General features: G+C 40.1%; 1 protein-coding gene across 1 annotated transcript in view; it reads left to right on the forward strand.

Annotated features, from left to right (window-relative positions):
- faf1 (Fas (TNFRSF6) associated factor 1) overlaps positions 1–12,134 on the forward strand; it is a 59,482-nt gene that overhangs the window by 36,908 nt on the left and 10,440 nt on the right. Inside the window, exons 14-18 of the mRNA XM_035653063.1 lie at positions 3,317–3,453; positions 3,579–3,667; positions 7,461–7,541; positions 8,097–8,174; positions 11,769–11,984. Of these exons, the coding sequence (XP_035508956.1) occupies positions 3,317–3,453; positions 3,579–3,667; positions 7,461–7,541; positions 8,097–8,174; positions 11,769–11,984 (601 nt within the window). The remainder of the gene's footprint in view (positions 1–3,316; positions 3,454–3,578; positions 3,668–7,460; positions 7,542–8,096; positions 8,175–11,768; positions 11,985–12,134) is intronic.

Consider the following 12,134-nt stretch of genomic DNA (forward strand, 5'->3'; position numbering starts at 1 on the left):
ACCCGTATCTCTGCCTTCTCATTCTCTCTTCAACTTCATTCTCTTTTTGAAGCTCTGAGGTTGCATGCTAACAAAAGGCGTTGTGTTTGCATGGTGAGGCCCTTGATTGGGCAATCTTGACTAAGCTGTCTCAATAGAGGGTCAGTGGGAGACGAAGGACTCCCTTGGAGCCCAAACATCTCTATCTCTCCATTTACGCTCAAACGCTTGGTGCAGCTCCAGCAGTCTGTGTTGGAAACTGGCAGGTCTGTGCGACACCTGTTTATTAAACAGGTCCTGCTGCTAGGATGGATATTTAGATCTGGATTGTTAGTTTTTTAGAAAAATATTGGAAATTAATTTGAAAGTTTAGTCTGCAGTGTGTTATGGACGCAGACTGCAGATTCAAGTGTTGAACTGTAGAGATGTGGAGGTAAACTTGGACCTACTGAGGCTTTGATCGGGTTTCGCTCATTACCATTGTGACAAGCCTCAGTTCTCTCCTTTTTCCCCTCATCTTTCTGCTACATCTATTCCTTCTCCTCTTGTCTCCTTCCTGATCCTTCCATCTTTCTTTATATCCCTTCTCTTTATCCCACTCCCCCAACTCTCCAGAGTTAAGCCTGCCCTCTGGTAGCAGCCATTTAAGAAAGACTCGCACCCTGACCTAACCCCTCCATTATTTCTTTTAAGGAAATTCCCTCCTTCCTTCATTCCACTCTCCTTTCTCTTCCATTGGCCTCCTTTGCTTTTTGCCCCAGCTGAGCCTTTTTATTGCACATTAAAAGGCAGGCAACATCTGGAGCTTTTCATCACACACAGCTAGTCACAGCTTTGCTGCTAACGCATGCACACTCACACATACACTGCTTCTCTGCATTCTCACGCTCTCTTGTTGATCCAAAATGACTGGTGATTGGCATCAATCACACAGGCCGTTAGAAAGGTATCCTGATTTTGTGTGTGTGCGTGCGTGTGTGTGTTGAACCTGCTGATATTGGAATGCGCTTGTTGCTTTGCTCTGTATTCTCACAGGCCTCCCAGTTAAATGATTAATTATGCATAAATGCAGTTCTGCTGATTGGATGCCAGTGTAATTGTCACCCATGGGAAATGAATCTGATATATCGTACCGGCGCTGTACTGTCATTAAACATAACAAACATTGAAACTATCTGTAGATTAACGCACTGAAAGTAGATCCTTTTATCAGTGTGTGTCGTTTTTCCTTAAATCTGTTAAGCATTTCATTACACATTTTCTTGCTAATTTTTGATGATATGAACTCCTGTACAGTGTAGTGTAGTCCAGTACAATGGCCCAGCAATTACAGGTGTTATTGTTTATGACCTTTGAGTGTAAGTTGGTGTCTTTACCACTACGAGCACAAACCAACCTGCATACCTGTTTCGTACGCTTGACTTCTCCTTCTGACATCCTTCAAGGTGACAACATAACTGGTTGAGAGGGAGAACAAAATGTCATTTTCAAATCAAAACATGTCCATGTTTGCTCTGAAACAAAGTGTGTATGACACAGTGAGCTATCAGAGCATCCGGTTCCCATACATACTCCCATACAGATGGCTGGCAAAAACATTCCCTGCAGTGCTACTGTACTAACCTGACTCATCAGCTGCTCGGTGGAGCAAATGTCAGGCCTAAGCAGTCTACTTGCATCTTCACGCACTTCTTTGATGTGAAGAAATGCGATGTGACAGACCAGGGAAACATTAACTATTTTAGGTGTCTGGCTATGCAGTGAGAGATGGAGAATGGGATGGGTGACAAATTAGAAGCTGTCAATCACATTAACCGTCGGAGCAGAGCCTTAAACTCACCTTAGCTGCAAGTATCGTGCAGGTGTTTCCTCTACATTTAGTTACCCCTGAAGGATCTTAAAGGCCACAGGTCTCGTACAGACTAGGCTACATTCTTTACCATGTTATGTTATGGGTGGATGAGACTGTGCTGAACTGTTCACCTTAGTTTCTGCAGTAGCTTGACTTCCTCTGCCCTCAGTGTGGTGTCCATACTTGTTCTATAGGTGGATTCATAATTGCTTCATATTGCGGTTGCATCGTTTCATTTATCGTCATTTTTAGTTATAGTGGATACATAAAGGGTTTAGGCTGGGTTTCCTGATTGAGCAGTTTTTATGTTGTGATGATGATTTTCACTGTGGTGGACTGACTTCCTTAGTTTTGAGATAGAAACCAAAGCAGGTTGGCTTGTGTTTGATGGGAGATTTAAGATTGGGTTACCCTTCAAGTTAGTGTCCATTGTTCTCTGGCCTTTCATTACAGGTTAGAGTTTCCCTGTGAGCTATTGTTATGGTCTGCCTGGGTCGAGGTCTGAAAGGGGACAAATGTCAGGACAAAATGATCAGTAGTAGGATTTAGGGTACCCAACTTCTTCCTTGCAAGATGTCGGTCACTTAAAGTTCAGCTTTTTGAAAAGTTTAGCTTGATATTCCTAAAAGTTCTTAAATTCAGTTCTGCTTTGAGCTCAGGTGCTGTAGCTTCTCATTTTTGACTGATCTTTCAGTCTGTCTGTTTCATATTTGCAGCATGTACGGGTACGATTATTACTTTAAAAACTACCACAATGAGCTCAAGTACCCAATTTCACAGTTTGAAAAGTCTGCAAGTAGCTCCCTCAGCTTTGGCTTCATGTTTTAATGAATTACACCCCCTCTCCGACAGCATACCTTCCATCTATGTTCTTCCTCTGACCCGCTGTCCCTCCATCCATTCCATTACTTCTCTATTTTACCAGCCAGTTATTAAAGTAGATCTTATTAAAAGGCGGGAGAAAAAGCTAATCTATATTTGCATTCAGTCTATAGCAATTCATTAATATTATGACATTTACAGGGAGCTTGGCGGGGGCCCCGGCTGCCTGCTACCCTTTTCCCTCTCTGAAATGTTAATTTAAAAAGTTCTGTCTTTGTAATGGAATAAGAAATCCTCTCTTGCCCTATCAATTCTGGGTGTCTGGTGAGGAATACTAATTCATCTACGGTTCCAATTGAGATAGCATGTCACTCTGATGGAATAAGAAAATGCAGAATTGGTTTTAAAGTCCTTAATGCCACGAGTTGTGTGTATTTCTCTTTTCTGCTGCAGTTGGAAAAGCTGGTGTATACGCCTCCCCTTCCACATCTTGCAAAAATGTTTGTGTGTGTATTTGTGTACATGCATTCGTATGTATGTGTCTGTTTATGGTTATATTACAAGCTTTCAAATATCTATGTGTTGATTTCCAAGAAAATTGATCACATTAAATAGAATTAAAAAAGAAATTTATTTGAATTTGATTATTTCTTTGTCTTCCAGACTACTCACCATGTGTACGAGGCACTTTGGCAGTGTGGTGACACAGACTATACGGACATACAAGACAGACCAGTTCCCCCTGCTTCTTATAGTCATGGGCAAACGCACATCCAATGAAGTTCTAAATGTTATTCAAGGTAATTACGATTTTATTAATAATATTATTAACCCTGACATCTACAGATATATTTTTCTGTAATTAATGTAAAAAAAATATTAAATTACAAACTGTATGTTGTGATGGATGTTTTTTTATGTTCAGGCAATACGACAGTGGACGAGCTGATGATGAGGTTAATGGGAGCAATGGAGATCTTCACAGCACAACAACAAGAGGACATAAAAGATGAGGTAAGGTTTGGGTTCAGTCAGGATGCAAATCAGGCTCTGATTGTTAAACATGCAGATTATTTAAAATAAATGCTTAACTTTCTATTGGTGATTTCAATGGCAGGGAGAAGTAACGTTGACACGTTCCCGTGTTATACAGTATGACAACAGCACAGGAAACAGCCGTAAATGTTGTGGACAGAAATTAGCGCCCATCCCTGCTAATATCCCAACCAAAAACCCAAGTATGCATTCTTAGAACGACGCAGACCTCACACCGATTGTTTTTTAACAAGAAGTCAGGACTGTAATCAGTGTTGACATCCGTTGAAATGGTTACAGTTAAATTAGTAAAGTGCCAGACAAAATGACATGTACTTTTTCTGACCTTGGCTGCTCCATCAATTGCTGCTGTCAGTGTTGGTGTCCTCTCTGTGTTTGGGTCTTTGGGGTTTAACTCGCACTTTTAATCTCGTCTATTATCCTTGTATGTATTTCAGACAGGGTCCAACTGTCATTAGGGCCCTTTGAGTTCCGGTATCTTTTTTATTATTATGCATATTAGGTTGGAATAGGTTTTGTTTTGTACTTGTGGATACAAATAGGTGCAAATAAATGACTATTTCAAACCATAAACTAATAAAAATAACAACTACTAATTACTTTTTTCTTGTTTTTTACTCTTTTACATCCTGCTTAAGAGATAAATGGCAACATGCTGGGACAGATCAGACAGCATTGTTACACTGTGGCAAAGAATACCTCATTCCCCTTTAGTTCTAGATTGATGGGCCAACTACAGGGTTTTGAATAGGTACAGGGCTCAGACTCGTCTCCCATTCACGTCAGTGTGTAGGTACCACTGTGCTGCTCTGTGTCTGTTGACTACCTCTTTTACTCTAATAGAAAGTGAACAAACATTGAAGGATACACTCCATACAAGAAAGTAAGGAAACGTTGGAGGTAGTCTTTCATGTCATGGACAGTGACTTACATCTGACCTAACCTTCTTAACCACTTACGGATATGTTTACTCAGTGACATCAAACAAGCAAATGAACGACAGACTGTGTCCAAACACGTAGAGTAATCCTCCCTTTTTCTCTTTCACTTTAATAACTTATTGTCAGAGGTTCTGGAATTAGCAACAATACAGAATATATTCTTTGTAATTGTTTTTTGAATTATTTTTGGTCTGTGCCGTGTCAGCTCTGAAATCCTTTGTCATAGTCGCTCTTACTCCCACACTTTTCTCTCTTAACATTGTTGTGCCTCTTTTAGACTACTGTATCTATAGATGACAGATGTCACACCATATTAGGGTTTTAAAAGTCAGTCAACCAAACAGCCTCTCTAACAATGCTAATGTGAGTAGTCCTAGCATTTCAGTTATGGGAACTATGGTTAAGGAATGAATCTTGTCACACACACACCCTGAGGGTTAGACTTCCTCAGGTGGGTTAGTGAGTTTCGAGTGACAGCTTTTCCCTTTGTGTTGTTATTATTGCCACAATGCTCTGGCTTCATTTTGGATTTGTCACTCTTTCCACACATCAAATAATCATTAACGACAAGAAGTGACAAGAAGTGGTATTCAGAGTATGTACATGTTTCAGATCAGTTCCAATGCAATACCTGAGTACAGATACCAAAAGGATACTTTTCTCACTACTTGATGAATTGATAAATAGAAGCAAATTTTTTGTTTAGACAACATTTGAGAGCTATATGTTAAATGCAAGCTGCCATACAAGAACTTTGCCAAGACTAAACTCTAAAATTGGCTTACTAAATAACTAAACAAGAATTTGAGCAGACTTTTGATGACTGCATCAAATAATGAAATGAAAATGATTGTACACTTTTCTTTTCTTGGAGGCTGATTTGTTTTTTTGTGCTTAGAAAGCAAAAGATAATTTTGTCTTTATCTTTCTTCTTCATACCATCTGCACAAAATAATTGTATTTTATTACCGCATTAGTATCACTTTTATAAGCATTGCAACAACTGGCTTGAGATCTGTCATAGAAATAAGAAATCAGATTTGCCGTGGCATAAGAGTGTAGTAAAGCTGTTCTGAAACGGTATTAAAGTGTGATAATTACCCAGGCGTGGCCTGCCAGAAGGAAATATTTTGTGAAAATGTCATAAGAAGACAGCGTAGAGAGTGTAAGTGATGTTGAAAGCATAATGTTTGAGTGTGATTATTTATGATTAGTACCAATAACCACATGACTTTAGTATATCCCGTATCTGACAGGATGTATCCCATCTCCAAAGTAAAGTCAACCTTGACACTGGACTAATCCCATCTTTACTATAACAGCTCTTAGGTGTTTGGTGAATTTCTCTCTCTCTCTAGCTCCCTTCCCTCTCTCTTTTTTCTATTTTTCTACTTTTCCCACCTCACCTTTCCAAAGACAAACTCAGACGCAAGCACAGACATCCACCCAACCTAGACATTCCTATCTGACAGTGACTTTTGTGTCTGTCTGGAAGTGGAGCAGCTGGACAGCCACATTGTGCCTTCAACCAACCTTACTGACTCGCCACTCATTCCTATGGTTGTCTGTGTTTTAGCTTAGTAGTTAGTAACCGACTGACGACTCACTGCAGGTTTTGTGGTCTGCATCTGTCAGCACTACGGGACATTTTCAGGTCAGACTATTTCACAAGCATTTTATGTGAAGAGCAGCCAAAAATAACCAATGTTTAGTTTTGGTCAAGGGGAACTAAACTTGATACCAAGCTCTTTTGGTATTGGAGGACACTGAAACACCCAGGGTAAACAAAATAATAATGTGCAAGGTCCACAGAGAGGATCAGAGCTGAGATTTAATTCTGGACCTTCTTGCTATGAAGTGAAAGTGACTTCTAACCATTAAAACAGGACTTTATTCAAACCAACCTGATGAGTAGCCAAGATATAGATGTCTTTCTTTTTTTCCTCCAAAGATAAGGTCTTTAAAATCACATTGAGTCTGAGCAGATACATAGTAGATTAACGTTTCATGTCATACCTCTCCCGCCCATTAGGTCATTCATAGCAGATGATGCATTTGAGAACACATTACAACAGTATAAAATGAGTATAAAACATGAGCTACTGTGCAACTTGTTTGCGTGACTCAGGGCCAGTCTACTGAAGGTAGCCACTTTTGATGCTTTTGTCCCTCTCTACCATTCTTTTACAGTTTCCTTTCAATGTTCATCTATTATGCGGGCCAAAAGCACAAATGTATCCTTTGCATTTTCCTGATTGAATACAACAATACACACTGTGCTTTTGCTTAGCCACTCTTTAGCTGCACAGTAGCCGTCTGATCATCACAATAAGCTTACTTTGCCATATCCGGGCTGGCACACAGCATGGGCCTTCAGAAAATACAAAACAAATGGCTGTGCACTGTTAACACAATGGACACTCGTATTTAGTCCCAGTCTTTATAAAACACTTTGTAGCCACAGCAGGTAGAAAGAGAAGGGCCGCCTGTCCCCTACCCTCTGTACAAACAGGAAGAGAGAGGCAGAGTGAATGAAAGAGAAAGGGATGGTGAAACTGAGATGAGGAAACATGAAAGAGGCTTGGGGTCTGGTAAATGACAGCCCGGTCACAATGAATTCCCCTCTGGTGCTACTCTTTCATACCTGGTGTTTGTACGTAACCACACTTGACATGCTGCATTTTCTTTAGCTTGGTTCTTTCTGGCTCCCACACCCGGCACATCAGCTTAGATGTTTTGTCCTTGTGTTTCCTTTTATTATGTTGTTAGTCAATGGCCCCCACTTTCGTTCTCTCTCTCTCTGTACCCAGGACGAGCGCGAGGCAAGAGAGACGGTGAAGAGAGAACAGGACGAGGCCTACCGTCTGTCTTTAGAGGCTGACCGTAAAAAGGTATTTTCAAAATAAAAGGAATTGTCTACTTAAATCAGTGCACTCTGAGTTATTTGTGGTGTACTAGACAGTACGTGTAATTTGTGAGTTTAACCAAAAAAGCATAACCACCGCTTTTTTTCTTAAACAGGCATTTATAATAAAGCTTTACTTAAACTACTAAACTATTTGCTGCTGTTGTTTTGAATGCTACAGAGCACAAAAAGCATATTAATGAAATACAGTGATCCTCGGGGTGAAACAGTTACTCAAATAATTGATTAGTCAATTGACAGAAAATTATTCTGCATTTATCTTGATTATTGATTGTTGATTGAACTGTTTAAGTCCTTTATCAAGTAAAACATCTCTCAGTTCAGCTTTAAAATTGGGAGTATTTGCTACTTGTCAGATGTTGTGTCATGTCATTAGCTTGTATTATAGATCTAGTGACTTGAGTGTCTAAAAGTCACCTCTAATAAAGGATCAGTAACAATTAGGAAACATAGTAACAATATTTAGCACTGCACATCACTCAGTATTTTGATTTTGATTCTGCTGTTCTTTCTTTTTCAGAGAGAAGCCCAAGAGAGAGAAGAGGCCGAGCAGGTTCGCTTGGAACAGATGAGAAAGGAGCAGGAGGAGGAGAAGGAGGTGAGAAGAACAACAACACACACATCATGCACACATTATGCAAATTACCTAAATTAATATTCCAACTTTATCAGTGCAAGGCTGAACGGCGATATGTTTTGCCAGAGCACAGTGATTATGCCATTGTGCTGTCATTTTTTTTTTATCTGTCTTGGTCTCACTTCACAATAATGAGTCAATTAGATTGTGGTTTTGGTGAAGCCTGCCAGTCAGTGAAGCGTGTGTTGTGTTGGATGAACAGGCATACAGCCATTTCAGAAGAGTGAAATATCCTAATTAACAGTGAGGCCCATCCCTGTTAATGTCACCTTACATACACACAGTTATTGTTCTATTTAACTGCTTTACATTGGTATAGCACACAGCGCACAGCCATATTGAAACCCAAACGAACAAAAGACTGAGGCAATTCATGTACACAGGCTTGTGCACACACAACCTAAGCAAACACACATATTCACTTGAAAACAATTATTGTATGTGTAGAGGGGGTACACACACACACAGACACAGGCAGACACACTGTCACGCATGCAGGAAAAACAATAATTGCCTGTGAGGATGGCACCAATGTTGTAATACAGTCTATAGTAATACAGTGTAGTCCTCGCTGATTGTTGTTTACTCAACAGCAGAGAGCCTGGGGGCACTGAGAGGTATTGGGTGACCCGGCTCGCTCAGGTGATTTGTCACTAAAGTTAAACAGACGACAACAAAAGTGGGCCGAGCCGGGCCTTCTTAATTATATCACTGTAGTCCACTAACCAAACTCTGTGTGCACATTTGTGTATTTTAAACAACAATAGCCACTACAGCCTTGTGTTTTCCTTCTTATATCCATTTTCTCTGGCAAAGCTCAATGGTTTCCATGGTGTCTCCTGTGCTAACATACTAGTGCTGCTTGTGCTACAGTGTAGATATTCATAAATACAAGAGCCAGCAACAGCTGCTGGACCCAGACAATGGCAACCTATGTTTCTTAAACCGATAAGACCTAAAATGGATGGATGTGTGTACGTCTAGTTCTGATGAGCTTAGGTCCACTGATACACTGACAGACAAACAGGTGAAAAGAAAATTGGGTATCCCTTTATTTGGATAGCCCCACTACAGATAGTTTATATAGTATTTGTAACACTACTGTGGTTGAGGGTTAGTTAGGTTTAGGCACAAACAACTTCTTGGTTAGGGTATGTTCATACACTGTCACATAAACATAGATAATCTGTTAAACATACACAGACAAAGCGAAACAGTTGAAATGTTACAAATACTCAGCTATCTGTAAGCGAACTATCCAAATAAAATGTTAGCGGTCAGTTGATCTTTGGATGGAAAAAGAATGCAAACATATTTTATTTAAAAAAATATATATATTCTATAGCATACATGGGAAACAACAAAAATGTAAAAACCAGTAATGTAATAAAAAAATGTGAGCGATAAAAGAATATATATTTCATAAAAAAAACATTTTTGTTTTATTGATTCATTGTTATACTATACAATTAGATCAATCAGATTACATACATTTTTTCATATTAAAAATTATAATCTTAAAGCTGAGAAGATGAAGAGCCTACCATGTGAGCCTTACCTTTGAACTCAGGATTTATTTCATTTTTGTTGTTGAGTCTTATGAGGCAGTAGCCTACTGTATATGGCAGAAACTGCAGACACAACAAAAACATCAGTTGCCACCAGAGAGCGGACAATGCTTGTGGGAATGCTTTCTCTGTGATTTTGTGCCTTTGTGCAAAGAACAGTGAGATGAAAGTAGGAGCTGGAGAATTGAGGGGCAGGGTGGTGCAGTGTGTATGTGTTTCATGTCCCTGTGTTGGTTGACTTTACTATTTACCTCCTTCAGGGGGTCTTAGCATACAGTTGGGTGGCTGTCAGGTGCACACCCATCATCTGTTTGCTTTCTGTGGTTAGCCGAACGGAGCTGGAGTGTCAGATAAATGGACGGATAGATGCTTCTGATTATTTGTGCGGAACAGCCTGGGCCCGAGGCTCGACCAGACGTGTGTCCTGTGGTTTCTTTAGGGACGCTACCTCTCACTTGTGTGGGTGTGTGTGTGTAAGTTTGTCCCCGGGGGCCCCTTTAACTCAGTCAGCATCAGCTCTTTTACCTGAGGGAGCTGATGGCGGAGCGGCACGCGTGCTACCCTGCCCACCCAACACCAGAAGCTGCTAATGAGCTACTGTTGTACACTCTTATGAAATATAATTGCATTATGGTGTGTAAATAAAGCCGGGGCGTGTTGTCACAGCATATGCTCCCCGGCTGGCCAAACAGGAACAACAAGCCGGGGGAGGAGGAGGTGAGGGGGGCAGGAGCAGAAAGAGGAGGAAGGCTCAAGGGAGCGGCTGAAGCGCGTTTTTTGGAGCGCTGGAGAGCTGATTAGCTTTGCTGAGGAAGATGACAGTTAGTTGTTGTCTTTGTGGTAGATAAGCCACTTTGGATTTTTTGTCTATAAAATAGTTCTGAACTCTTACGAAACAAGACTTTAAACTATGTGTGGAAGACAATGAGATATTCAGCACGCACAATCTCAGTTTTCCCAAACAGACTGAGCAGCAGCAAGAAAGCATGAAGCACCAGGAATACACTTCCTGAATACACATTTTTAACGTACTGAAACGCTACTTGGCAACCTTCTGAGCTACACCATGCTTTAGGGAACAGGGTGAGACACAGGGCAACTAATTCAATAACATTCTCAGGACAAGAAGTTCTTTTAATTAATGTCAGTGCTGCAATCCACTTCTTGGCTTGTTTTTCATACTTGTTTGGATAGTGTGTCGTCATCTTCATAACTGCTAGTGTTACTGTTGAATCTCTGGTTTAAATTATCTATAAACAGAGAAATGTGGCTTTTTTTTTATAGTTACACTTTATTGAATCTCAGATTTTTTCTTTTGTATTTCAGAGGACTTTGCATAAGCTTCCTGGCTTCCTTCCTCTCCTACATTTATCCATTTAGATGTATCATTGTGTGTGTTAATATGTGCAAACAAATAAAAAAAGCTGAATTAGAAAATGTTTTAATCAGGAAAACATTTGTCCTCCTTTTAATTATTTTCTAGCTCATTTTGTTTATTTTAGTTTATCACTGAATTGATCTAATTAATATTGTTTTTATTTTGACTACCTGTCACAGATTGCTTGTGCTGACTAAATATATAGAGACCTTGTAATGTTAATAGGCTTGAAAAAAAGAATTGCAGCAACAGTAATGACAGCTGCACCCCAACAGCACCTGTATGTAAACATCTCTGCCTTCACACGACACTGTGAATCAATACTATATCTAGAAAAGCTGTTTATGCTGTACATTAGTTCTTAACATCTTACATTTTCCTTGAATCATCTTCAAGTATTAGTATGTAATAGAGAATGCAGCAATTTGTGAAGTGAGGAAAAACTGTCCAGTGTGATCACAAAAGAATTTATGATTCCTCTGTTGCATCTGTCCTCAACTAACAAGGAAGTCCACCTTTGAACAGCTAGACCATTTGCATAATAGAGATATGAATCTCAATGTGCTGTACTGACTAAAATACTGGATTCTCTCCCCCCCCTTCTTGCAGGCAATCCGTTTGTCATTGGAGCAGGCCCTACCGCCAGAGCCAGAAGAGGATTCAGCCGAGCCAATCAGCAAACTGCGAATCCGCACACCAAGTGGCGAGTTTCTGGAGAGGCGTTTCCTGGGCAGCTGTAAGCTCCAGGTCCTCTTCGACTTTGTGGCCTCCAAGGGATACCCCTTTGAAGAATTCAAGCTCCTCACCACCTTCCCTCGTAGAAATGTAAGTGGTGTATATCTTACTCTACTACAAAGAAAGCAAGCACACGTTTACAAAATAATTAACCCCTTTTGCTTAAACATATACACCGATCAGCCATATCATTATGAGCACTGACAGGTGAAGTGAATAACACTGATTATCTCGTTATCA

The sequence above is a fragment of the Morone saxatilis genome, unplaced genomic scaffold, assembly GCF_004916995.1.
Source record: "Morone saxatilis isolate NCDOM2014 unplaced genomic scaffold, NCSU_SB_2.0 Contig12, whole genome shotgun sequence".
NCBI classification, from domain to species: domain Eukaryota; kingdom Metazoa; phylum Chordata; class Actinopteri; family Moronidae; genus Morone; species Morone saxatilis.